Genomic DNA, 27,947 nt, shown 5'->3' on the forward strand with positions numbered 1-27,947 from the left:
CGCTCTTAAAGAATGTTTTTGAACGTCCTAGGATTTTCTCTTCCTGCGTTCGTTGTCCACCCACCACCTCTCACGCTGGAGCACACTGAGCAGATTTTACAGCAAAGGACCTCTAAACACGGCCTCTCCAGGCCTGGAGAGTCTCGTAGCCGGCTACATGGAGACCTCACCCTAAGATCCAGACAGAGTGGTTGGACACCTTTGTGAATATGCTAAATGCCACTGAAATGGTGAACTTTACTTTGTGTGACCTTTGCCTCAATTTTAATAAGAAAAAGACCTGCCACCACTTAGAAGCACCCGTTTGGCACCAAATATCCTGTCAATGCTGGTTTGCATTACCAGCTTCCCCTGGGTGGTTCTGCAGGGCACCTCAGAGTCCACCTCTCTGTAGATGAGCTGACACAAAGGGGAAGGCCGTGGCCAGGCCTTGTGGTAACAGAGTCAGGATTTAAAACCCCGTGTCCTTGGCTGTGCAGGTAAAGAACATCACTGGGAGAATTGAGAGGAAACTGAGGAAAAGGGAGCTAGGGGCCGGGAAGGCAGGTAGATTGACTCTCCATTCGATGTGTTTTTGGAACTTTGTACACTTTGAACCTCAGAAGTGTTTCCAAGTCCAAAGATAATTAAAAAGTCAAGAAAGAACACTTATTTGCAAGTATAAAACCAAACCCTGTTCTCAATATTGTCATGTCAGAAACAAGCACACTGAGGCCAGGCCTCTGAATCCATCCGCTGCCCACGTGGTAGACTCAGCCGGGGCTTCCCTCCTGGCCTCACATGGCTACTATAGGAATTAAGAGACGAAATGGGACAGTGAAGGTGATACCATATACATGGTGCTGGCCCACCTCAGTGCCCAGAGGCGCTGTCCTCCCCACTCCCGCTCTCTGAGTTTGTCCATCCGGGACCCCCGCACACCTCTGTGACCTGTGATTTCTTGTCCTCAGAGAAAGCCACGGATGGCTCCCTGCAGAGCGAGGACTGGGCGCTCAACATGGAGATCTGTGACATCATCAACGAGACTGAGGAAGGGTGAGGACCGCAGGGGGAGAGGGAAGCGGGCGAGGCGGCCACAGCAGTTCATCTGAAACATTTCAGAACCGTGATCTAGTCTGACCATCTCATCAGGTGGGTGAGAGGCCCAGAGATGCCACGTGTGCAGCCAGTCAGCTGGCCCCTGGATGCTTCCCACCCAGCGGCCACAGCACAGCCTGCTGGCTCTTCCAGGGACATCACCTGTGTGGCATCTTCACAGGACAAAGCCAGCCGGAGGCTCCTAGAATCCGGAGGTGGCCCCGAGCCCCCTCTGCATGCCGTGGGACGGACTGTGCATCAAGGATACCTAGCTTCCCCCGTGAGCAGGGACAGACTTTCATTTCCTTAAGATCTGAAAGCAGCACGGAGGGTTGGGATCACAGGGAGGCCAGTGAACATGCAGCGGAACCGAGAGAGACTGGGCAGAGTTAGTGTTTCTGGAGCACAGGGCACAGCCTCCTGCTCAGGGTCAGGGCATCCCACTGAAGCACGTGGTGTGGCAGAGGCACCGTGGTCCCAGTTCCTGGCCTCTGACTAGCATTGCTCACCAGCATCTGACCTTGGGCAAATCACTGTACCTCCCCAGGTCTTTGTCCTCAGAGACAAAGCTCTTTTCTGTCCAATGCCCTGAGGGGAGCAGAGAAGGGTACAGGGTCACTGTCCTTCTCATGAAAAACCAGGGATGAGATGGAAGGGGTGTGATGACCACCGCCAGCCGGAGGAACTACCAGAGGAGGCCTCTGTCTGGAAAATGAGGCTCAGCAGTTGGAGCAGGCTCTCAGCGCTCCCCCCATATCTCCCTGCAGTGGTCCAGTTGCCCTGCAAGGGCTCCCTCACCCTGTGGAGGGAGCAGACAGGCAGCACCAACCTCAGAGCTAAGGAGGCTGTAGGCGTCTGCGGCACACAGTCAGGGCCAGTCAGGAGCGCTCAGTGGCTGCCAGAGCCTTCCAGTTCCCCAGCCGTGTGCTCGCCAGGGTGCTGGGTGGGGACATGCCTTCCTGCATCTGGACTCCTGAGTGTGGCGGGGGGTGAGGAGGTGGGCAGGTGGTGGGGTCCCCGAGAGCACTGAGGCAGAAAACCTCACGGAGCCCGGTCGTGAATGTCGAGGCTGGAGGTCACTGCCGTGTCCTTAGAGAAGCAAGTCCCCATCTAGCTGTAGACATCGGCGGAACTGGGGTCATACTCATTCAGGTGCTGTTGATGCGAGTACCTCCTGAGTTCCAGGCTCTGCGCAAGGCCCAGAGGATCCAGCAGTGAGCGGGGCAGACATGACCCTTGACCTCACTGAGCTTGTCATCTAAGCCTTTGTCTCTTGTCTGCTGCCACCTTGGGTTGCAGCCTTCTTGTCATCCACTTTGTGCCCTGGCAGAGAACTAGACCTGCAGGCCCATAGACTAGAACTAGACTCGTAGACCCATAGCCACAGGACACAGGCCAGAACTGCTGGTTCCCGGTGCTGCGCGCCTTCTCTGGTCACTTGGTAAGAAGTGGAGACTCATCCCTTCAGAGTGCTGACGTGGCCACAGGTGAGCGGCCAAGCCAGGAACAGAAACCAGCTTCTCCCAGGTTGGAGCCCCGAGGGCGGCTGAGGAGCTGCCCCAGGGCGTTGGGTTGAAGACTGCCCTCACACCCCAGGGGCAGGGTCCCTCCCCGGCTAGGGCCATTCGGTCCTTCACCCCTTGTGTCACCTCTGTCCCCACCGCCCTCCACGCAGGTCTGTTCCCAGGAAGCCTTGGCTGCCTCCTTCACTCCTGCACGGAGCCCCCGTCAGGGTTCCCGACTCCTATATTGCCTTTGATGGATTTGGCACTGACAGCCCGACACGTCCAGCCAACAGCAGGACAGCCCCCTCCCCACTCTCCCCAGCCTAGAAGTATTGCTTGAGCTCCTGCAGTGCACTGGGCTCTGGGAAGGCAAAGTGTCAGAGGAGAATGCCGCCCCCGGCCTCTAGGGGGTGTCCTCTCTAGCCGGGCAGCCCCGGGGGGCAAATGCAGCCAGGAGATGAGGACTGGGAAAGGGTCATGAATCAGCAGGATTTCAGCTGGGCTTTTACTCAGTAGGTGTGCAAGTTGTGGGCCACAGAGGCTTTTAGGCCGGAGCAGTCCAAGCAGTGTGGATCTCCCGTGCACAGGGCTGAGGGACAAGGACACGGGGTGAGGCGTGCAGACAGCCATGGGGTTACAGGTGGAGCAGGGAGAGCAGCTGCCGCGCTCCCCTCCCCACCATGACCACAGGCCTCGCCAGCCCCTCCCTCACCTGCCACCACACGCGTGGCCTCCTCTCATTTCCTCCGCACCTGGGCCTGCTCCAGACTCCTGCCTCTACTACCTGAACCACTTTCCCTGCTCCTTCCAGCTGACACCATCCCACCCTTCACACTCAGCTGCGGGCCTTGGAGAAGGAGGAGGCTTCCCTGGCTTCCACACCCACCCACCCGCCTCCCCCTGGGTGGATAAGAGCCGTTCCCGTCTCCCAGCACCTCCTGATCTCAGGCACGCAGCCTCCCTGCTGGATAAAGAGGTTCTGATCCTCCGCCCATCCTTTCTTTTGTCCTTCTGCCCAGTCCCAAAGATGCCTTCCGAGCCGTGAAGAAGAGAATCGTGGGAAACAAGAACTTCCACGAGGTGATGTTAGCTCTCACGGTGAGTGCCCCGTCCCTCCATCCATGAGGATCACAGTCCACCAGGGGCCTGGCGGGACTCCCAGCCACCCTGGGGCTCCTCTTCCAGGTGGTAGCAGTTCAGTCACTAAGTCGTGCCCAACTTTTGCAACCCCATGCACTGTAGCCTGCCAGGCTCCTCTGTCCGTGGGATTCTCCAGGCAAGAATACTGGAGTGGGTTGCCATTTCCTTCTCCAGGGGATCCTCCCAACCCAGGAATTGAACCCAGGTTTCCTGCACTGCAGGCAGATTCTTTACCAAACAAGCTACGGGGCTGTGAGCAAAGCACTGGCCTGTCTACACAGGTGGCCAACATGGAGTGACAAGAGAGGCTATTTGGAAAAGTTCTCTCCAGCCTACTGGTGTGGGGAACAGACACACGGAGGCCCACAGCCCTCCAGGGCCTGTCGTGGGACACCTGGGCAGAGGACCTGCCTGGTGACACAGAGACTCAGTGCGCACAGGCCTCTGGCGGGCAGTACCCAAGTTGAGTTCCAATTGACACTTGGACTAATTGGCCCTGAAAAAATGAATGTAATGCAAATGTCAGAGGCCAAGGCCAGTCCTTGCCCACAGCAGGGCAGGACAGACATGAGCTGGCAGTCAGGGTGGGTTTGGCTGGGGAGTGGGGTTGGAAGGACTCTGTCTCTGCCTCCCCCAGGCAGTACTTACATTTGGATTAATCCACTAAACTGAAAGTCAAAGGCAGCTCCTGCCAGGAAGTGGGGACAGGAGTGGGGAAGAAAGTTGAACACCTTTTTCCTAGGCCACAGGGTCACCATTTCAGTGAAAGTTCTCTGCTTTCCACCTGAAGAGCCACCTCCCTCTAGATTGTGCTCAGCTCAGAGAAGGCCTCAGGACAGGATTCTGTGGGCACCAAGGCCACTCAGCCAGGGATCTCCAGCCAGTACTCAGCCCTCTGCCCACCACAGGCTCACCCCAAGCTACCCAGACCCTGAATCCAGCGTCGTCCCTGCTCCTCCATGTCTGGGTCTCACTGGAGAGAGCCGCACCCTCTGCGGGGTCTGCATGATGGGACGTGGGTCGGGGGTGAGGGTGGGGTCCTGGGTGCCCCCCCTCCCTGCCAGGTGCTCACGGGCACCACACGGCATCCAGGTCTTGGAAACCTGCGTCAAGAACTGTGGGCACCGCTTCCACGTGCTGGTGGCCAGCCAGGACTTTGTGGAGGGTGTGCTGGTGAGGACCATCCTGCCCAAAAACAACCCACCCACCATCGTGCACGACAAGGTGCTCACCCTCATCCAGGTGCGTGCAGGCAGCCCGGGGCAGGCGGGGAAGAAGGCGCCCCCATCAGTGCTGCTTTTTGTTTGTCTACTTCGGTTTCTCTCGTTGGGAGCATCTTGCTCATCTGAGGACGGGACTTCTAAATGAGGGAGCCTAGTTGGCAGAGGCCTGGCTGCCCGGGTGATGCTGCCAAAGGACCAGCGAGTCCAGGAGGGAATTTCTGCTCCCTGGGGTGGTAGGCAGGCTTGCAGAGGAGCCACTGAGGAGCGATTATCAGCCCTGTCCCCTTGTCCCCTCTCAGTCCTGGGCTGACGCATTCCGCAGCTCGCCCGACTTGACAGGTGTGGTGGCCGTCTACGAGGACCTGCGGAGGAAGGGCCTGGAGTTCCCCATGACTGACCTGGACATGCTGTCGCCCATCCACACGCCCCAGAGGGTGAGGGGCAGTGGCAGGGGTGGCGGGGGTCACTCCAGAGGGGGTTCTGCGGCTGTTTCCTGTGGGGCCCTGACCTTCCAGCCTTGCTGATTCAGCCTGTTGCCTTCTAGACTGTGTTCAACTCAGAGACACAGTCAGGACAGAATTCCGTGGGCACTGACACCAGCCACCGAGGGGACTCCAACCAACAGACCACACCCCTGCACACCTCGGCCCTACTCCCCAGCGACACACCCATTACGCCGACCCCTGAGCAGGTAATCAAACCTGGGTCACAGCCGTAGGCTCAGCACCTCCCCGCACGTTACGGAGGGGGCCCTGGCAGTGTGGAGGTACTCCAGCCAGTCCTCAGGCAGCCCCATAGGGGCTCATTATTTGGGAGATGAGGCTCAGAGAGGTCAGTTAACTTGCCCAGAGCCACACAGCCCAATGAAGACAGGGCCAGGATTCAAGCTCAAGTCTGTGACTCCAGGCAGGCTCTGTCCTGCACCCGGGCCCTTCTCCACACTGTCTCCTCTGTGGAGCCTTCTGGGCAACACCAGGAAGAGGAACAACTCAGCAGACGGCCCCTCATCCACAGCAGCTCCACTCCCTGCTAGGGTTTGCTCAGGTGCTCACACAAGATTTCATTTGATAGAGGTTTTCGCTAAAATAATGATTCTCAAACATCTGCACCGAAAAAATGTTAAAGCTTTGTCTCACACCATGATACTTGCCATCAAGCCCTAAGAAGAGGATTGGGATTGTATGTAGTGTAAGACCCTGGAGGCCAGTCCTGGGCAGGCTTTTCTGGCGCCCCACGAGTAGCTTTGCAGGGCTTCCTTCTTCAGACCATGCCACTTGTCCCTCCTGCCCCTGAGCCCAGCGCCATTGCTTCTGCCCAACGAGGGACATCCACGGCCATGCCCAGCATCTCTGGGTGTTCGGTCAGTTTACTTGTGGCTGGGAGTCGTTCGTGGCCTGTGCACCACGGGTATCACTTCTGAGGTGTTTATAAATGTCTGCGTATTATTTAGCCTCAGAAACAAATAAGCTTACCAACAACTTCACATTCAAACCTATTTAATTCCGTACTTCTAGCAAGTTATGATGGAGAAGGAAATGGCAACCCACTCCAGTGTTCTTGCCTGGAGAATCCCATGGACGGAGAAGCCTGGTAGGCTGCAGTCCATGGAGTCGCACAGAGTCAGACATGACTGAAGCGAGTTAGCAACAGCAGCAGCAGCAAGTTATGAAGTCAATCCCCAGAGTTACAAATATTACTAGAAAAGTTTTCCTAATAAATAATAGGCCCAATAATAAAAGGTGCATAAATGTTGTAAAATCACCCTGTGATCCAAAACTGATCTCAGTTCAGTTCAGTCGCTCAGTTGTGTCCAACTCTTTGCAACCCCATGGACTGCAGCATACCAGGCCTCCCTATCCATCACCAACTCCTGGAGCTTACTTAAACTCATGTCCATTGAGTCAGTGATGCCATCCAACCATCTCATCCTCTGTCCTCCCCTTCTCCTCCTGCTTTCAATCTTTCCCAGCATCAGGGTCTTTTTTCAAATGAGTCAGCTCTTGCATCAGGTTGCCAAAGTATTGGAGTTTCAGCTTCAGCATCAGTCCTTCCAGTGAATATTCAGGACTGATTTCCTTTAGGATGGACTAATTGGATCTCCTTGCTGTCCAAGGGACTCTCAAGAGTCTTCTCCAACACCACAGTTTAAAAGCGTCAATTCTTCAGTGCTCAGCTTTCTTTATAGTCCAACTCTCACATCCACGTATGACTTCTGGAAACACCATAGCCTTGACTAGATGGACCTTTGTTGGCAAGTCTAGGTTGGTCATAACTTTCCTTCCAAGTAATAAGCGTCTTTTAATTTCATGGCTGCAGTCACCATCTGCAGTGATTTTGGAGCCCAAAATAAAGTCAGCCACTGTTTGCACTATTTCCCCATCTATTTGCCATGAAGTGATGGGGACCAGATGCCATGATCTTAGTTTTCTGAATGTTGAGCTTTAAGCCAACTTTTTCACTCTCCTCTTTCACTTTCATCAAGAGGCTGTTTAGTTCTTCTTTGCTTTCTGCCACAAGGGTGGTGTCATCTGCATATCAGAGGTTATTGGTATTTCTCCTGGCAATCTTGATTCCAGCTTGTGCTTCATCCAGCCCAGCGTTTCTCATGATGTACTCTGCATATAAGTTAAATAAGCAGGGTGACAAAACTGATCTAACCTGGTTATAATTTTAACCAGTTTGCCTGAAGTCTGGCCTCTGTGTAGATTAAGACTGATTATGTCCAGTGGAAGAGGTTCTTGCTAAACAAGACTGAGTAGTCTGAGTAGTTTAATTTCAGAGGGCCCTTCTGTCTTTTGAGACACGTTGATATAACTCCCATACTCCTTGTAATTAGGTCCCATCTGACCCAGACACGCGGGGTTTGTGATCAGTCGTTTTTCCACTCGCTTCTACCAAGAGCCTTCATTAAACAGGACAAATGTACCAAACATTTCACAGGTCTGGAAGGTGCTGGCAGACTGCAGTAGACTGTGTCTGCAGGCCCACTTCTTCATCTGTAAGGGGTGGGGGGTAGTGATACTTGTCTCATGAGACTGTGGTCAGGGTTAACTAGCAACATACGATAAGTGCTTGTCACTTAAGAGGTGATCAGAATGGCAACTGCCTTCACAGGCACCGTGAATTTATATGATAACACTTGTATTTTGAAATCAACTGGGTCACCCAATTTAGAATACATCCAGCATTTCCCAAAATGTAGGCCACTAAATCTTAGTCTCATGAGATAGCCCGTGATCAAAGGGTTCATCAGCCAGGTCATGTTTGGCAACGTCCACAAGGGTCCCTTTCTGGGCGTTCACGGTGTCCACGTTGTCCATGAGGACACAAGACACCCCGCAGAGCCCACAGTGTGAGATGCTACACCAGGGCACTTCCATCACCTCACCTGGGTGCTAAGACTCTGCGACTTGATGTGCAGCTGTTTCCCAAGCCAGGACTGGGACCGTGGTCGTTGAGAATCTGCTCACATGCATACTCAGGTGGAGGGTGGCACTGGGACTTACCCTTGGTAGAATCTGGGACACCAGAGCAGGCCGGAGCAAGACAGAACCCCATCTTCCTAGGAGGACGGCCTCCCTCCTCTCCCCTCAGGGGAACTGCCCTTCAGGGCCTCGTTAGGCGCCAGCATCCATGAGATGCTGGAGTGCTCAGCTTCTTTCCTCCTGGCCTCTCCCTGCTCCAGGCACCCCAGCTTGGAGATGGTAACGGTTGGTGGCACCTCTGTAAGCTGGTCTGTGAGGATGGGAATTAGCCCCCAACAGGCCTCCTGGCACAAGACTATGGTCCAGGAGCCTGGAGAGGGTGCCAGCAGGTTGGGCTAGTGGTGCCAGGCTGTGGGAGGAGCAGCGGCTCTGGACCCTGGCCTCACTCAGCAAGACCGACCATGTATTCCAGATCGGGAAGCTGCGCAGTGAGCTGGAGATGGTGAGCGGGAACGTGAGGGTGATGTCAGAGATGCTGACAGAGCTGGTGCCCACCCAGACGGAGCCAGCAGACCTGGAGCTGCTACAGGTGAGTGGCCACTGCCCCTGGCTCAGCCTCCCCGCTTCCCACCACCAGGGCAGTTTCCATGGCGACTCTGAGCTCCTTGGTCACAGTGGGAGAGGTTAAAACCAGGGACTTTGGGCTCCATCAGATTGGAACTCAGCTTCTACCACTTGATGGTATAAACAGTAAAGCCCCTCTTGTCTCAGTTTCCTCATATGTAAGATTCCTTTTATGGTATACATTTGACATGAGAATTAAATAAGGCTTTGCATGTAAACACTCCTTCCTGTGCCTGGTTCCAAATAGCTCCCAATCAGTGTCTTGATGAAGGCTGGAAGGTGAGGTTTCCAGCCATCAGAAGAGGAAGCCTAGCAGGTAGGCGTGAGCTGGGATCTACGGGCCAGGGCTCCCGTATGTCAGGTGATATCCCCAGGGTTCCACCCCCAGCTGGGCATGAAGGGGCTGTATGTGGGGAAAGGCACCCTCCCCATGGAGGTCATCCCTGGGGACCCCGAGGCCCAGGAGCCACCTGAACCTGTGAGGGGACAGAGGGCTTGATGTGATCAACTCATTTGGTGACTTTCCTGCTGGACCCTCGCATTTCTGGTGGGCGGAGCAGGGTCGTTCTCATCTCTCTGTCCCCGGGCCCACCTGAGCTATGTGGTCCTTACCTTACTACAGGAGCCAGGGGGAGGGGTGAAGTCGGAGTCTCAGAGTTGAGTGAACCCACAAACATGAAGAGTAAATGACAGAAGCCTGAGTGAGTTGGGAAGCGACAGGATTACTGTAGTGCAGTTAATTTCAGGTGTCTCATGCCAGGGCCATGCGGGGGTGAGTGATTCTGTGGCCTCAGGAGGCTGGCTGGCAGGCAGGGGTGACCCTGGGACAACTGACAGATGCTGAGCATGTCCCATGTGCCAGGTTCTGATGTGGACACGTAGTACAGGGTCACTCACTCAATCCTCCCCTTCCCCCCCATTAAGGTAGGCACCCTTACTGTCTCCATGTCCCAGGTCAGCAAACTGCTGAGGCAGAGAGATGTCATGGGACATGCCCAGGTCACAGAGCTGGTCATCAGCAGAGCTGGGTTATGAACCCAGGGCCCTGGCTCCAGTTGCTGCTTTTCCTCTCTTGAGAGGGAGTGGGAACAAAGCCACAGTGAGCTTAGTCATGGGGGGAGGAGAGAGGAGGCCCATGGGATGCTGGAGTCCGGGCTGCCCTGCCCCATGCTCAGTGGGCAGAAGAAATCCCAGGAGAGGGTCTAACTCGGGGAGGGGCAACAGGGTCTGCAAAGAACCAAAGTCAGTGGTCTTCATGATGCCTGGAGAAAAGTCTGGCTTGTGGCTGAGTCCATAGTGCCCAACAGCTGTCTGTTGGGACCTCAAGACTCTAACCTGGACCCCTGTCCACCTGGTGGCAGGCCCCTGAGGAAGGAAGTGCTCAGTCCTACAAATGAAAAGCCTGTGATGCTGCAGCTTCATTTTTTTTTCTTTTTCCCAAACAAGCTTAAATGCATAACATTAACTGATTAAAAATCAGTCAGTGACCTGGTGACTAAATGCAGTGTGGGACTCGGGAACAGAGTGGAAAAGGACATTAGTGGAAAAGCTAGTGAAACCTGAGTGAAGCTCGTAGTTTAGTCAATAGCAGTGTACCCGTGTTAAGGTCTTGTGACAGTGCCAAACTAAGGTAAGAGGCTGGGTGAAGGGTTTACAGCAACCCCTGTGCTCTCTTACCTTGGGAACTTTTCTGTATATTTAAAATTCTTCCAAAATAAAAGGCATTAAAAAAAGAAATTAGACTAGAGAGGCAGAAATTTGGAGTCGGGGTTTGTGGATAATAGTTGGATCATCCAGTACATTTTTTATGCTTTGGTCACAAAAAACCTAACTGCCCCATGACATGTGGCAGGTGTTTCACCAGCCACCTTGCCAGCTCAACCTTTCCCCAAATCGGAGATGGTGGCAGGAGCTCCATCCAGAGGTCGGCACAGAGCCAGGTAAACGCACAGCGCAGTTCCCATTTGGTTGTGTCCAGTGTGCTCCACACTTAGAAATGAGACGCCGGTGCTCGTTCGTAGAACCCCAAAAGCTGTTCCCTGCAACCTCAAGTCCAGTGTGGAGACCGCTGCTTCTCCATGGCGCGCCAAGGACCGGGCATCTGGAAGGGACGGCCTCGCTCCCAGTCCAGTGGCCATAGTTGTCTCCCTTCCTTCCCCGGCAGGAGCTCAACCGCACGTGCCGCTCCATGCAGCAGCGGGTCCTGGAGCTCATCCCCCGCATCGCCAATGAGCAGCTTACCGAGGAGCTGCTCATCGTCAATGACAATCTCAACAACGTCTTCCTGCGCCACGAACGGTAGCCCCGCCTCCGGCCCCGCCCCACCGCCTGCCCCGCTCCAGCCCGAGGCCCCTGCCATCTCCTCTGTTCACACCCGCTGACCTTTCATCTCCCTCCCAAACACCAGGCCAGCTGCCCAGTGCGCACTCTCAACTGTCTTCATCCAGCGCAGGCCACAGTGCCCGCCCTCCCTCCACCCCTCCTCTCCTGCCACCGGTGTGTTGTGTCTGCATCCCGCCTCCGCCTCCGGGCTAGCACCGGTGGTGGCTGAGCGGCTGGCCCACAGGCAAACAGGCCCGTTCTGTCCCTGCTCCCCCACCCCTACCCCGCGCCCAACTGCCTGGCTCTGGGGCTCCTTGATTGCAAACTCGGTAAGCGCTTCTGGCTAACTTAAGCAGAAAAAAGTCATTAGGAGAACAGCTTTTATTGAATGGGTAGCTTTCAGAGCCCAGAGAAGAATAAAACAGTGAGCCTTCCTAAGGGGAGAGAAGGGCAGACGCCAGGATGGCTCAGGGGTCTCGGGACAATAATGCCTGGACCATGATCCCAGGGTGTCACCCTGAATACGTGGGCTCCAAACACTTGCCGCCTTGGGAGGTATCATTCTGTCCAAGAGTCAGAACCCCGGGAGACACTCCGATTGGCTCAGCCTCCTTGTGCCCACAGTAGGAGGGAGAGGCCCCCTTGATCCTGGCAGGCCCACCAGGGGCACAGGAAATGGGAAGCAGTTCCCCAGAGGAGCGTGTAGGTGCTGGGCCTGCAGAGACAGCACACCCCCACTCTTTTCTCTGTCTGTACAACGAAGCTGTGATCCCTTGTAGATAACCGACAGCCCATGCAGTTATTCCTGTAAGGGCCTTGTCAGTCAGGCTGTCTGCACAGGGTGCTAACTAGCCTGCTGCCTCCAGCTCCCGGTTCATTTCATATGTTTATCCATCAGCAGACACTTGCTCAGTGATTCTGAATCAAGTGATGGGGATGGGGCTGCAGCAGATAACATCTGCCCAGCCTTTCCTGCTCACTGGACCGGTGGCGCTAAGAGCCCCTGCTACTAGGGTGTGGGCTGGGGGGTGGCCCACGGGCCCAATCTCGAGGTGACCAGGACCCCTCTGACACTCACTCATCGGACCTCGTGTCTGGTTGTTTCCGGTTTATAATCACTCCTCAGTGTCTTTGCTTGATCCTCACACCTGGGAGGCAGGTTGCACTGTCACCCCCTTGTTAATTGTTCAGAGGTGATGTAATTCACCTGGGGTCACACAGGGAGGGACAGAACCAGGACAAGAGCAGATCCCAGACCGAGGTCTGCAGCCCACCCAGCAGCAACTTGGCCTGTCTAGGGTGGTTTAAGTGTCTCCATGAAATAGTGTAAGAGATATGTGTCCTCCTTACACCACTTTAGACACTCACCACATGCACAAATGTATGTTATCAAACAAAGTCCCCCAAAAAATCCATACCTTTACTATGTGCATGCACCCCCTTTTCCTTTTCCTCTCTGCTGCTGCTGTCGCTTCAGTCGTGTCCGACTCTGTGCGACCCCATAGACGGAAGCCCACCAGGCTTCCCCGTCCCTGGGATTCTCCAGGCAAGAACACTGGAGTGGGCCGCCATTTCCTTCTCCAATGCATGAAAGGGAGAAGTGAAAGTGAAGTCACTCAGTCGTGTCCAACTCTTAGCGACCCCATGGACTGCAGCTTACCAGGCTCCGCCATCCATGGGATTTTCCAGGCAAGAGTACTGGAGTGGGGTGCCATTGCCTTCTCCATTTTCCTCTGTAGTCTATGCCTGTTGTTTGTTTAATGCTAGTTGTAACTAAATAATTGGTCATCTAATTGGGACAGTTGCTAGTGTAAGAGGCACCCTGCTAATACTCTTCTAGGGCATACACTGGATTGTCCGGGGCAAACCTGACCAGTCACCATCCTGCTTGTGACCCATTCCGTGGGTTTCGAGACCTGCAGTGGGCAAAGCTCTGGCCTGGTCTGTCTCCTTGACCCAGGTCTTTTCTGTCCCGTAGGTTTGAACGCCTCCGAACAGGCCAGACCACCAAGGTAAGAGGCAGCTTCTCCATATTAATGACAGGAAGGGCTGTGCCCACCTCCCTCCCCAGGTATCCTGGCCAGAATGTGTCTTCTTAGCCAGGCTCTTAGAAAAGGCTTCTTCTAAGTTTTTTTGTCATTGTCCCTTTAGGGTAAACAAGGTTCTGCCACCAGCTGATGCCCCAGGGTCTTATGAACCTCCCAGCAGGTCCAGCTGAACTAGAGGCCAAGGGGAGGAAGAAAGACTCCCTGACTCCCAGTCATAGCTGCTGGGGGTGAGGAGGGGAGGAGGGAGTCTAATGACACACCCTCAGGCAAAGAATGCAGGCGCCAGTGCTTCAGGGCAGAAGGGAATGAGGCTGCACCTCCGGTCAGAGGGTGATGGTGGCCTCTCCCCTCCCCACAGGCCCCAAGTGAGGCCGAGGCGGCCCCTGACCTGATCGACATGGGCCCTGACCCTGTAGCCACCGGCAATCTCTCATCCCAGCTGGCAGAAATGAGTAAGTGCAGCACTGGGGGCTCTGGCCAGGGTATGCTACCTACCATGGGTACCCCTGCAGCTCTTGGGGTGCCCTCTCATTCCACAGTTGGGGCTGGAGTGCCCACAGCAGAATGTTGGCCCAGCCCCCACCTCCCCGGGGTCCCCTGCTGAATCTTGGTGTGGGTCTCAAATCTTGCTGCACAGCTGGGATAAAACACGGGAGACTCTCCCTCCCAGCCCCATAGCTCCTGAGCCCGCTTAGATCTCAGAAACCCTGCTGTTGTGTGATTGCCCCTGGATCATCTGGTGAACTTGGACACATCACGTGGACACCCTGGGCCCCTTTTCTCCTGAATAAGCTTACGCACAGAGTGGGCTTAGACCAGGCCAGGCCCAGAATGGGCTCCTGGTACACGTCAGCCATCAGCACCATCGTCACTTGATCTGTTAAGTGTTATCGGCTGCCTGCTCAGAAGTAATTGAGAGAGAGGAGGTGAGGTGCCCGGTGTCCCTCAGCCAGCAGGTGGCCTGTCCCATCCGTTTGCCCTTCCCTGCCCCCACTCCAAGTTGCCCTGCTTCTCCAGAACCAACCTGGGCCTGCCAGGAAGCAGCCCAGCTGCAACTCAGTGTCCAGGGACAGCCAGGCAGACCCTTCATGTGGTCTTTTTGTCCCCACAGACCTGGGCTCCAGCAGCGTGAGGGCTGGCCTGCAGTCTCTGGAGGCCTCTGGCCGACTGGAAGATGAGTTTGACATGTTTGCGCTGACGCGGGGCAGCTCACTGGCTGACCAACGCAAAGAGTGAGTGCTGAAACCCACCCTGGGCTCCTGCAGTTTGGGTCAACCGCTGTCAGGGGAGGGCCTCTCTCCAGGTCTCTGAGCTCGGTGTGTGGGTGGGCACACCAGCCCCTGCCTGCACCCCCTCAGGATGGCAGAGTTTTTCCCCCTGAGTCAGTCCTACATGGCCTGGGATGGATGAGGGAGGGACGCCCTTTGGGTGATGACCAGCTTTGTTCCAGAATCTTACACAAGCCAAGCAGATGAGGAAACAGAGACTCTGAGAGGCTGATCATTTGCCCCAGCTCAGACAGCTAATGTCTGATAGAGTTGGGATGAGAGGCTGATCATTTGCCCCAGCTCAGACAGCTAATGTCTGATAGAGTTGGGAATCCCAGACTGTCTGGTTCTAAAACACAGTGTCTCCAACCCAGCCCAGCTCCCCACTGCACTGTACACCATGTACCAAGCCCTCAGGGACTGGTCCAGTGATTTCTGCTATTCTGCAACCAGCCTTAATTTCCACAGAAGTCGCATTATCCCACTCGAGTCTGCCTGCCCTGCTCTCGAGCTGGGGCTCTATGCTTCCTGGGACTGTCCATTTTCAGGGAGATACTTTCAGCAGCAGAGGCCACGTGGCCAAGTGTCCACCAGGCTGGCTTCCCAGGACTGGCTCCATACAAGTTGGTCGGGGACAGGGTTTGCTTGGGGTTGTTGTCAGCCTTTTGCTTGTAACCCCAGGGCAACCAGGATGTACAACCAAGGAACTTCTCGGACTAAGGGAACTTCTCGGCAGACTCCATTCTGGTCTCCTTGGGAACTGTTGATGGGCCTCCAGAGGGCCCAGGGGTCCGCCATCCACACTGGCCAGTCCCAGTGAAACCTGACAGGCGGTAGCCAGCCTGGGTCATAGGGCTGCTCACAGCCCCACCCACTGGCCGACCAGCCCTGCACTGTGAGCCGAACCATGAGTCTGGGGCGGAGTCTGTGCTCCCAAGCCCAGGCGCTCTGGGACCAGCGGCTCACGGTCACCTTGGAGGTAGGGCGCGGTGAGGCTGCTGGGGGACTGGAGGCTAATGAGCCTGGTGGGACTTGCCACCAGAAGGTGGCCGCCTGAGAGCCCCGGCCCGGCTGAGGTTTGCTGCCATGCTGTCCCTACTCTGGGGAGCCCTGAAGGCCAGAGAAAAGCACACCCCGAGCTTGCCTCCAGAGCCTGCAGTCTCTTGGGGGTGGGAGGTAGCCTGCCTGTGGACTGCTGCTGTGCAGCGCCGGGCTGTGGATCAGCTCGTGCAAAGGGTCAGAGGCAGGGGTAGCACAAGACACCCAGTTTTCCGGTTGGCTGCAGCCCCCTTGCGTGGTGAGCCATGTGACAGGGTTAACTCGCCAATTCCCGTGCCCTCCTGGCTACCTCCGTTCTTCAGAGAGGCTGCCTGAGAATTTCGGGGTTTATTCTAGAGGCCCCTTTAAGTGCCAGCCTACCCAGTCCCCAGGGAGGCAGGTTGGCGCTATCAGAGCTACATGTGCTGTGCTTGCGCTGGTCCAGCCCAGCTCCAGCAGAGTGTGAGGTGCTCCCCACCCACCCCACCTGGAAAAAGACCCCTCCTCCCCAGTGGCGCAGGGCCTTCCTTTGAGGCAAGAATCCCAAGATTCTCATCTTCGCCTCAACAACTGACCCAGGGACTTCCTGATGGTCCAGTGATTGACTCCATGCTTCCAATGCAGGGGACACAGGTTCAATCCCTTGTCAGGGAACTAGATCCCACATATCACAGGATGACCACCAGAAAAAAAAAGACTGACCCAGTCTCACCTCCTCTCTGCCAGCAGTTCAGGGCAAGAATGACAGCTCTTCCCAAGCTGCTGGACCACGTCCCCAAGCCTCCCTGGATATCCCCCTCTGTAGTAGCCAGAGAAACACCAGCCCGCTTGTTAGCACGGGCTTTCCTCCCACTCCCCCTGAGCCTTCACTGGAGACACAGCGGATCCCTCCCTCCCCATCCTCCTCTGCCCTGAGGGTACAGTGTCCACTGCGTTTCCTCCCAGTCGCCAGGGCTGGCACCCCGAGCACATGCAGATCCTCACCCGCCGTCTGCAGGTTTGTTTTCAGCTGCAGAGTGGGGTTCCCCCGTTCACACACAGCCTTCACAGAACCACAGATTCTGAAATGACGCTGTGGGAGCTGCTCTGGAGAGGGTCTAGATACAAGCTCTCCATGACCACGGAGTCTGGGACGCTGTGCTCATCCCTGTAGTGTGGCCAAATCCGGAAATAGGAGGTCGGTGGTCTTGGTCTCTGGCCCCCAACACCTCACTTCTCCAGCCTTGCTTTGCCTGTCATGCAGGTCACATGTCTGACCAAGTTCCCAAAGGCAGGAAAGGAGACCTTTTCCTCCATCTCAAGGCAGGCCTACAGATTGGTGCCCCTCCTAGGGCCCCTGCCCAGGCACATTCTGAGTCCACACAGGATGTGGGTCCAGCCCTTGCCCACCCAACCCCTTCCCTCCTCACATCGGCTGGCATGTCTGGTTCGGTGAGGGTGGCAGGTAATGGCCACAGTGGCCTCTGTATTTCAGGGTAAAATATGAAGCCCCTCAAGCAACAGATGGCCTGGCTGGAGCCCTGGATGCCCGGCAGCAGAGCACTGGAGCGGTAAGCAGAGGGGCCTGTCCAGAGGAAGGCTAGGCAGTGCTTGCCTGGTGGTGCCCTTGGTTTATGACAGGAGGTGTGAGAGTGTGGATGGGAGAAGCTCAGCACTGACTTGGAGCTGAGCTAGTATTCAGCCTCACTGCCCCTCCAGAGCCCTGTTATCTGTAGGAATGTGGACAGAGAGGGGCTGGAGGACAGACCCTAAAACCATAGGGAGGCACCCAAAGGTGCCACTTGTATCCATTTAACTGCTGGCATATGTGGAATGAAAGCCACCTCCCACCCTGAGCATGCTCTGCCAGCCACTTGCCCCCTCGGCAGGAGCTCCAAGGACAGTTCCCTTGCCTTTGAATTTGTTTCTGGGCGCCTTTTGGGCAGAGAGCGGTGGTTAGAACGTGCAGGACCCGGGTGCTGGAGAGGCAGGGGCAATGAACAGCAGGGCCAAGGAGGGGGTTGGTCACAGCCCAGGGCTTCAGAGGTGCAGGTGGGACTGGGTGCTAGGAGGTGAAGCCTGAGGGGCAACTGGGAGGACTGGCTTCTGCCTGAGGTGGGAGCCCTGGGCAGTCTGGAGCAGGGGTTGGCAGGGGGACGTTTATCTGGCTTCATTTTAGAAGGACCCAGCCTGGAAGCTGGGAGAGCAGTCAGGAGGCTGTGGAAGCTGCCCTGTCCTCTGGAGTGGGAAGGGGGGCACAGGAGATGCGGGAGGGATTCCCAGCTGCATCCCCAGTGTCCCAGGAGTCATTCCCAAGTCAGAACAGGGCAGGACCAGCGAAGGGCTCAGATGCCTCCTTGGGTGTGTTATAGATCTGCCACCACGCGGAGTGCGTTTATGCCCTGAGTCTCAGAGCCTCCCACTTGGACCCTATGTCCCCTGCTGAGTGAGCATTCTGTGTCCCCCACTTACTAAGTCATTACCCAAACCCTGAAGGGGTCCCCTTTGCAGATGAGAAAGCCAGGTCCCAGAGAGGGGTGAGTGAAACCAGAGATCTCACGTCCTTCGCACAGTGCCTGGCATATAGTGAAACATTTTACCTTCAGAGCACTGCAGTGTGGTCGTCCTCACTTACAGAGGAGACACCAGGGCTTAGAATCAAGGTCATTTGCCCACGATCTCACAGCCGTTGGTCTGTCCAGCGTGGAAACCAGTGCTGGTAACGAGAGCCCCAGATGACCTGCAGAGCTCCAAGGAACAGAGTTGCTCCGATGCTCAGTCTTCCTTTTCCATGGGCCATCAGTCTGGCTCCCAAGAATCCAGATGAGTGCGGACAGTAGGGAGCACATCCCTCCGCCACCACCTGGTCCTCATGGGCAGAGACTGGCCTTTCAGCCCTGTGCCTTCTTGTTACAGAATTGGGGTGGTGGGGGACAGATGTCACTTGCTAGGGGCACAGAGCAGCTCAGGGACCTGACGAGCACTGGGACGAGGGCTCCTGGCTGCTGCCCCACCTGCCGTCAGCCTTGGGGCGGAAACACACACACCTCTGCCTGCAGAAAAGCAGATGCTGACAAGTTCTGCCCAGTCATCTTTGGTGACTTGAGATTTAAGTGAGTTCTACCAATCATGGTACGACTTCCTCCAAAGGAAGTAATAAAGCAGATCATAAACATCTGCTCACAAGATACTCAGATCTGGCTGAGGGCCAAGGCTTTCTCCCTCTCAGCTGTCAAAGGCAGCTGAGTACCGAAGGAATTCCAGGCAGGTTCAAGGCAGCAAAGTACCTAAGGAATCAAGCGTTGACCCTGTAGGTGGCCGGCCGGTGTTTGCCCCCAGGGGTTGATGAGTCCTGGGAGGTGAGGATGCTGGACGGCCTGTGCCAGGCCCCAGGCTGGGTCTGTCTGGCTGGGGAAGACGATCACGGGCTGATGGGCCAGGAGCCAGGACCCTAGGCTTCCTCCACCATCCGTCTGCTCTGGGGCCCTGGGTATCTCCTGTTTGCCCATCAACAAACATGACGGGAAACAGGTACAGCAGTGCTCCTGACACTGGGTGCCCATCAGACCCCCCTGAGAGCCAGTGGAGGGCTGCCTACTCCATCCTAGGATTACTCAGCACACCCACCGGGATCTGTGGGGTGAAAGTAGGTGGCGAGGCTTTGCCCCACCCATCCAGGGATGTGTGTGCGTGTCCCCACAGGAAGACACCTTTCCTATTCCCTTTCCCCGGCCACCACACCTACACAAACATGGACACACATACACACCACACACATACCACACACACACACACACACACCCACACACACACACACACCCCATACACACACACCACACACACACACACACACCACATAAACACCATACACACCACACACACACACACCACACACACACACACCACGCGCACACACACCACATGTACACACACCACGTGCACACACACCACACACACATACTACACACACACCACACACATACTACACACACACACCAAACACATACACCACGTGCACACATACCACACGCACACACCACGCACACACCATACACACACACCACACACACACACACACACACCACACACCCACCACACACACACACACCACACGCACACATACAACACTCACACACACCACACGCACACACCACACACACACCACACGCACACACCACATGCACACATACCACACACACACATGCGCGCACACACCACACACACACACACCACATGCACACACCACACACACACCACACACACACCACACACACACCACACACACCACACGCACACACCACACGCACACATACCACACACACACCACACGCGCACATACCACACGCACACACACCACACGCACACCACACACACAGCATACACACACACCACACAGCACACGCACACATACCACACACACACACCACACACACAGCATACACACACACCACACACACACACCACACACCACACGCGCACATACCACACACACACACACCACACACACAGCATACACACACACCACACACACACACCACACACCACACGCACACATACCACACACACACACCACGCGCACACACACCACACATACACCATACACACACACCACACACACACACACCACGCGCACACACACCACACACACACACCACACGCACACATACCACACACACACACCACGCGCACACACACCACACATACACCATACACACACACCACACACACACACACCACGCGCACACACACCACACACACACATCACACACACACACACCACAAACACACACACTACACATACACACGCACACACCACACACACACACACACACACACACACACACACACACACACACCCCTCTTGAGGCAGTAGCAGGCCTGTGCTGGATGAGGCTCCCAGTACACCAGTGGCCTGACATCCCCACCACCTTCAGCGTGACTCTCTCTCACCCAGATGGGAGGCGGCAGTGAGAAGAGCCTCAGTGACTGGATGGTGAGACAAGGCATGGTGAGGATGGGCCAGGCGCACTCGCAGGGGGCCCAAGTGGCGCCGGCATCACAACCAGAGGAGCACAGGGTCGACCGAGGCCTGCGGGCCCCACCCAGCGCCCAGCACAGTCCCACTCCCTCTGCTCTCGCTTCCACGGCCCCTCGGTGCTGCCTCGCAGCAAGTTCTGGCAGCTGGGAGGTACCCAGGGCGTGTCTGGGTCTGGGCTAAGTGCCGGCAGAGGGAGCTGGAGGGTGCAGCCCAGAGAACTTGCTGCTGCTGCTGGTGCTGCTGGGAAGTCAGCTCTGCCGCTTCTCTGGTACCCCCGCCCCCTTGGGGTCTCGGTGCTGAGTACAGGGCTTGGGGCCTGAGCTGGCTTTGGTTGGAGGAGGACTCGCTCTCCCTCTGTTTCTCAGAGTAGCTGAGTGGTAGCTTGCATTTCCCAAGCGTCTGCCCTGTGCTGGGCGCAGAGTGCACTCTTTATCTCCTCGTCTCTTTAATCCTCACAACGACCTGGACCTAGACGGTAGGTGCTGTCATCCTCTCTAACGATGAGCAGTGAGGGTGAGAGGAGCTAAGTCACCTGCTCCAGGTGCAGGGACCCAGCCAGCTTCCGGTCTCTCTGACCCCGGAATCTGCCCCTAACCTCCGGCTGGATTCTTCAGATGTTTTTCGAATGGGAAGACCCCACACCAGCCCTCAGCCCCCACCCTGTGCAGGGCTGTGTGGCAAACTCACAGTGACACATCGCCCCTGGGCCCACCAGCCTGGCCTCCTCTGGTCGGCTCGGCCCCTGCCTCCTCACTGGCCCTCCTCTGCCAACTTCCACCAGGAACTCCCAAGTCTGCGGAGGCTTGTGGGGACAGCCTGCGGCCGTGCCCCTGCCCCAGCCTTTCTGGCTGGCTGCCCACTTCCTGGGCTTTGAATAATGTGCCAGTTGTCAGGAGCCCCTCTCCATCCCTTGCTCAGCCTGCTGACCCCCATCCTCCTCGCCCACAGCCTGGCACAGTGGGCAGAACTCAGGGAGACCTCAGCGTCCCAGGCAGCTGGGCCGGAGCTGTCTTGGAGGGACTGCCATGAGGGGGCTGGGCAGGTCAACTGGCCCCATCCCATGAGTGAGGGGCTCAGTTTAGGTAACTCCCCTGGGGCCATAGCCGGTGGACTCAGGGTGGTGAGGGGCACTGCCCTCCCGCCTCACCCCTGCCCTCCCCTCCAGATCCCCGTCACCCAGGCCTGCCTCATGGAGGATATCGAGAAGTGGCTGTCCACGGACGTGGTAAGTGGGGCCCGCTCCTCACCCACCTCACCTGGGGCTCCCATTTTCCCATGAGGAAGTGACCGGTGTGGGGGCAGGGCGAGCAGCTGGTGAGAGAGCGTCAGCAGGGTCAGTGTCCCCTCCCCTGCTGCTTCCCCAGTACTTCGCCTTAGAGGGGGAAGCCTCACACTCGCAGCCTCTGGGGCCTCCCCTTGCCCAAGCCTGCTGCCCGCATGAGGGCCCACTGTGGCAAGACGGGCCGCCCAAGGGCAGCAGGGACATGAGAGCCCTGAGCTCGGCACCTGGGGTAGCTTAAGGAGTGGTGCCAGAGGGAGCCCCATTGTGCAGAGCAGAAACTGATGGGCAACTGTCAGGAGCGCTATGCCAGGAGAAGGGGGCCCAGCATCCTCCAGAGCCCCCAGTGTGCAGGAGGGGCAGTCAGTCCAGGCCCCCTTCCAGGTTTCTTCCCCAGCCTCTGCCAGCCCACCCCTCATCCTGAGCACCAAGGACCAAGTGCCTGGGCACTTCCTAGCTCCAAGGCCGCCTTCTGCAAGTGGCCAAGACCATGTTTCTGCCCATGGTCCATCTGTTTTGCCTACTGGGTGAAGGCTCACCCCCTCCCCGGCCCCTAGTTGAGCGTGTGTAGCTGACACAGACTTGGGTATCAGCCTCTCCACCATGAGCGAGTCTGCCCATCTCTTTGAACACCGGAAGAGGAGGAACTAGTGCCCTTAAGGGCACCACACCCTGCACCTTGCACTCTTCTGGAAGTCCTCCGCCTTAGGTTGCCAACAACCCCGTGAGTGTCACCAAGCAGAGAACTGAGGCTCAGAGAAGCCAAGTGACACCCAAGGCCCATTGGCTCAGAGTGGTGGGGCTGAGGTCTCTGGGTCAGCAGCTGAGTCCTGCCCCGCCGTGCACGCAGCTAACCTCCCTCCTTCTGCCTTGTCAGGGGAATGACGTGGAGGAGCCCAAGGGCGTCACCAGTGAAGGTAGTAGACCCTGGCCCTGCCCCCCCTCCCCTGCTCCAGCCTCGGAGCCCAGCCCCAGCCTCCCTCTCGTTGCTCTAGAATTCGACAAGTTCCTGGAAGAACGTGCCAAAGTGGCCGATCGTTTGCCCAACCTCTCCAGTCCCTCAACCGAGGGGCCCCCAGGCCCCCCACCTGGCACTGCCCTGAGAAAGAAGACCCAGGAGAAAGACGACGACATGCTGTTTGCCTTATGAGTGTGGGGCCTGGTGCCCTGCTGCCCGAGCCCTGGTTGTTCCCACACCCCGTTGCGGGGGCCTGTCCCTCCTTTGGTGTTAAGGCTGCTTGGGGGTGGCTTGTCACATAAGTCCTTCTCTTCCCCTTGAGGTTGGGGCCGTGCTGCCTGGGAGTGTGGGAGGCAGATGGATGAACTGGGGGAGTGAGTCAGTTCTACTTCGGGGCCCTGGGCACTCATGCCTCCCCTCCCACCCCCACCAACCACTGCAACTTTGCTGAGGACAGGAATGCCCCAGGCTGGAGAGGCTGGTCGCTTGGTGGCCCAACGTGACTCCCCTTGTCCTGGGTGATCCCCTCCTGGGACCCCACCCCCCCCCCAAGATGAGCCCTCTTCAGAGCCCACACTGCCAGTCGAAGCCTGGCCAGAGGCTGGAGACAGCAGAAGTCTCTTTCGCAGCCTCAGGCCCGTTCCCCAGTGCCTGCCATGGAGCCTGAAGGGTTGGCCAGCTGTTGAGGGCAGGGCCTGTGGCTCTCTACTGAGAGCTCACTGTCCAGATAAGCTGCATGTGACAGGGGGAGACCTCGCCAGCCCGAGGCCGCCAGGGGGCTTCCACCGATGCTTGTGGCTCCTGGGACCCCCCCCCTTCCCCACCGTGACCTCCACTGCCTTGCCCTCCTTCCTCTCTTTCTCCCTCGCAGGGCTCCACCAGACACTGGGCCCCCCACCTGTCGGTTGATCCTCTTGACTGGGAGAGGTGCCTTTCGTATCCCCAATAAAGGTAGAAGAGCACCCTAAAAGTGTTCAGTCTCCAGGAGGAAGCTACTTGGCCTCACCAGGGCTGGGCTGGGCTGGGCTGAGGGCCGCCCACGAGACAGACATCTGCAGATGGGGTAGATGCAGGGGCAGGACTGGGCACCCAGCCACACTGCACCAGCACAGGCTCCGCCACCAGTTGCCCGCCAGGCGGCCCCGTTGCTCTCTGTGGGTGACCTGTCCGCATCCTCAGGCCAGCCCCTGCCCAGCAGCAGGAGCTCTGTGATCACAGACGGAGCAGGTGTGGGTGTGGCAGGCGACGGCCTGCAGGGAGGACGCAGCCATCCTGTCCAAGGCCTGGGTGCAAGGCTTTCCGTGAGCTCATGGCATCTAATCCACAATCCTGGGTGGAGCAAAGTTGCATCTCGTTTTCCAGAGGCTGAGTCTCTGACTCAGTGGGTCCTGTGAACCGTCCCAGATGCACTTGTTTATCAGGTGCTGGGCACTTCCTCATGCATCAGTACATCATCCCCATTTTTCAGATGGCAACACTGAGGCTCAGTGTGGAGGCCTTGGCACACGGCTCAGGAGCTGGGCCACAGGTCAGGTGCTGGTGTCAGTTCTCATCTCTGTGGCAGCTCAGGTGCCCTGGTCTTAGAGCACAGCCTTTTCCGGTCTGGAATCTTCATACCAGGCTCTCCAAGAGTCATTGCTTGAGGCACATGGGAGCCCCCAACCCAGCAACCCCTCGGTGGTCGAAGGGAAGGGGGCTGGTGTGGAGCTAGAACAATTGACCTGCCTGAAAGGTCAGCCTGTGGAGGAGAACAGAAGTTGGAATGCCTGGGCCTGGGGGCTGAGTGACCAGAGTGGGTCCAGGGGCCTCAGTAGCCCCCATCTCCCATGAGCAACAGGTAGGCTGTGTGTTCTGAGGTGTGGCCTGGAGCTGGACGCACAGGAAACCAGGCCCAGCCAGCCCTTCATGAGGAGCTGGGGCAAGGGGAGTAGCTGCAAAGCAGGTACATGGGACCAAAGGCTTGTCCATACTCCAGGCAGGGAGGAGGGGGCTCATTGTCCAGGCCACGGTTCAGAGCGTGACGAGAAGCCAGCCTGGAGAAAGACGGTTGAATGTGACCTCTGACCCGTCTCCCCAGCCTGAACCACCTTTCTCTCCCCACCACCCCCTGGGGAGCAGCTGTGTCCCAGTCCCTGGGCAACCAGTGTCAGCCTGGTCTGGCAACTTTTTAGGAGATGGAGGCGCCCACCCTTCAGTCACACCAAGCTCAGCTGGTCTGAAGGTTACCTCCTGCATCCTGCATAAATTAGTTGTGTCCGCCCAGGTAGTGGGAAGGCTCTGGTTCTCAAAAGATTAATATTAAGCATCTCCTGGATGCAGTCCAGGCTTGCCTGGCTACTTGGCAGTGACCCCCATGCCAGCCCTGCCCAAGGATGCTCAGACTCAGAATGGGGGAGAAGCCAGAGTTGGTGTACCATGCCGGCACACAGTCCCCAGCACCTCTCCATCTTCTGCCTCACGTCACGCAGAGGTGGCCGGGTGCTGGGGACCACAGCCCGACTCGCCGGGCTGCCACCCCCCAACAGCTATCAGGACAGCAGATGGCTTCCAGAGGCCCCTTACTGGACTATTCTGGCCAGTGCTCAGCAGCAGTGCACCAGACCACCAGCCTCTGGGGTGGTAGCTGAATTCTGTGTGGAAGGAAGGCCCCAAAGCACCTGCGTTTTATGACCATCTTTTTCATAATACCCACCTGTATCATGAGGTTGGGAGCCTCTGGTGGTCAGATAAGAGGGCTGTGGTGATAATAGGTGGGTTACCCCCCACCCTTGGCCTGACGGGACTGCTGCCAGGCACACTCACACACACGGCGGAGCGGGGTTGGGTGGGGGCGGGAAGCTATGCCGCTGAGCTCTGGCAGGTGTCCCACCTGCTCACTGAGCCTCCAGGCCTCTGACCTGGGTCCCCCAGAGGCTGGGGCCCTCCCCTGGCCTGGGCCTTTCCACCCCTCACAACGGTCCTGTGGAGTCAGCCAGGAGTGAAGGGTGGGACCCAGTGCTCTGGGCGCTGCTGCCTCTGCTCATTTCTGCCCCCGCTGCTCCAGGTGAGTGACGGCGAGCCAGGAAACCCTCAGTGGGAGCTCCAGGGGCTCATGGCCTGTGCATGGCTAAAGTCACCTATTCTTTCCTGTGTGTGGGTACCCCCAGTGGCACACCAGATGTGGTTCTGTGTACTTAGAACTCAGAGGTGAATGTGCCAGGCCACGGGAGGGCAGGGGGCAGTAGACACAGGTGTAAGCTCCACACGAACCACCTACTCTGACGTGGAGAAAACGATGCCAAGAACAGAGCCTGGAGATCAGACAGGGCCCGAGGCCTGCCCTAGAGAGCCTGGCCTCAAAGGTGTCCAGGCTTCCCCTGGAGGGGGCAGCACAGGGCAGCCCCACCTTAAGGGCCCCTCCAGAGAGAAGGTGTCTGGGGCTGCGATGGGTGAGGGAACCCTGGCAGAAGCTACCAGCGCTGGCCAGGCTGGGTCTCCTGGCACCAGGCGTTGTTTGAGGCCGCAGGCCCCAGGTCAGTCGCAGCAGCTGGAAGCCGCGGGGCCCCACTTAAATGAGGACCATCTGCAGGGGGGGCCTTGACCTGCGGGTGGGGGCAGGATTATCCAGGTGCCAGTGGCTCCTACTGAGCCCAACTGCCTCGGAAATGGTACCCAGCCAGGGGCCTGGGGAGGTTGAGTGGAGCCAGTTAGGTGGGTAGGGAGAGGGGAAGTACTGACCAGAGCTGCCTTCAAAGCCCACTGGCAGAGCCTCCACCCCCTTTGCTCCCTCCTGGCTTCCCTGACCCACCAGACCCAACCCTGAGCCTGGACGGTGACCCCAGTTCCCCGCTCCCAGTGTCAACATCTAACCTCTCCAATTGTCATACAATAGCCAGTCACGGTGCAGCCCTTCTGAGCTGTGTGGCTTTAGGCAAATAACTTAACTTCCCTGTGCTCTGGTTCTCTCACTTGTAAATAGGCTAACGGCAGTTGCTCCCTCATAGGGCTGTTACACGAGGGTTAATTAAGAGGACCAGTAGCATAACATCTGTCAAGGAAATGTTCCAACATGTCGTCATGGATGGTACCACCTCCATCCAGAATGGCCTCTGCGTCAGACACTCAGCCAGGCGCACTGCCCTGTAATTTCAGAGACCCCAGTTCAGCCTCCAGTATTGCCTTTCCAGCTCTCACAGGTGCTGGCTGCCTCCCAGACAACCTGGGTTCCCACAACAGGGCCCTCGGGCTCCTCTCTTGGGTCTGAGCTGCTGCCCCTGAGTGGGGCCATAGTGCCTTGATCCCAGCAGTGGAAGAGAAGCAGGATCTGCCCACTGGTCTTGGATGGTCCTGCTGACTCATGGCGGGCACTTCGGAAAGCCCTCCCCCCATCTCATCCCCGCCCTCTCCGGGAGTGACTGTGGCTCGGGACAGTGTCCTACAGTGACCACAAGGTGGCAGCAGTACTCCATGTCCCAGGGCCAGTGGGGCCAGCGCCTCTGAGTTGACAAGAGGAAGAACCCGCAAAAGAGCCCTGGGTGGGCAACACGGAGCCATGGCCCTCTGAGCTCCCCAAGGCTGTGAGTGCCTCCTACGAAGTTACAGGGTGCGCTCACTCCTGTGTGGACGCTCAGTGGACGCAGCATGCAGATCCACGTGTGTTTCTAGTTCTACCAGTATACGCATGATAGCACAAGTTTATACAGTCACAACCCAACACCACAGATAGCCTCCAGTTTTCTATTCCTTGTGCACCCCCTTTAACTGCAGAGCCTGGTCCCACTGCCCTTCATGTACAGACCTATTTGCTCAGGCCCATTGGTAGCCAATCACGCTCTGCCCGCACCGGCCCAGCCCTGAAGGTGTCCTCACCTTCCTTGCGTCCCGACATCCTTGGATGGACCACCAGAACCCCTGCTCAGACTCCACCCTACCTGGGGCCACCGCAGCACAGCCCCATCCCACGGCTGCTTCCTGCCTTGCCTGATACTAATGACTTTGGATCAATTACTCAGGACGGAAGAGAAAGAGGGGATTTCACTTTAAG

The 27,947-nt window shown here is 57.2% G+C and overlaps 1 protein-coding gene across 2 annotated transcripts in view; it reads left to right on the forward strand.

Annotated features, from left to right (window-relative positions):
* Positions 1-23,894, forward strand: part of TOM1 (target of myb1 membrane trafficking protein) — a 40,858-nt gene extending 16,964 nt beyond the window's left edge. The window contains exons 2-16 of one of the 2 annotated variants that reach the window (XM_005206773.5): positions 951-1,035; positions 3,602-3,680; positions 4,815-4,964; positions 5,245-5,379; positions 5,490-5,636; positions 8,843-8,959; positions 11,159-11,292; positions 13,295-13,328; positions 13,723-13,816; positions 14,476-14,596; positions 17,145-17,220; positions 20,604-20,657; positions 21,853-21,912; positions 22,844-22,883; positions 22,962-23,894. In XM_005206773.5, the coding sequence (XP_005206830.1) occupies positions 951-1,035; positions 3,602-3,680; positions 4,815-4,964; positions 5,245-5,379; positions 5,490-5,636; positions 8,843-8,959; positions 11,159-11,292; positions 13,295-13,328; positions 13,723-13,816; positions 14,476-14,596; positions 17,145-17,220; positions 20,604-20,657; positions 21,853-21,912; positions 22,844-22,883; positions 22,962-23,116 (1,481 nt within the window). In that variant the 3' untranslated portion in view covers positions 23,117-23,894. 2 annotated transcript variants of the gene reach the window in all.
* Positions 23,895-27,947: the final 4,053 nt, after the last annotated feature.

The sequence above is a fragment of the Bos taurus genome, chromosome 5, assembly GCF_002263795.3.
Source record: "Bos taurus isolate L1 Dominette 01449 registration number 42190680 breed Hereford chromosome 5, ARS-UCD2.0, whole genome shotgun sequence".
Classification (NCBI taxonomy): domain Eukaryota; kingdom Metazoa; phylum Chordata; class Mammalia; order Artiodactyla; family Bovidae; genus Bos; species Bos taurus.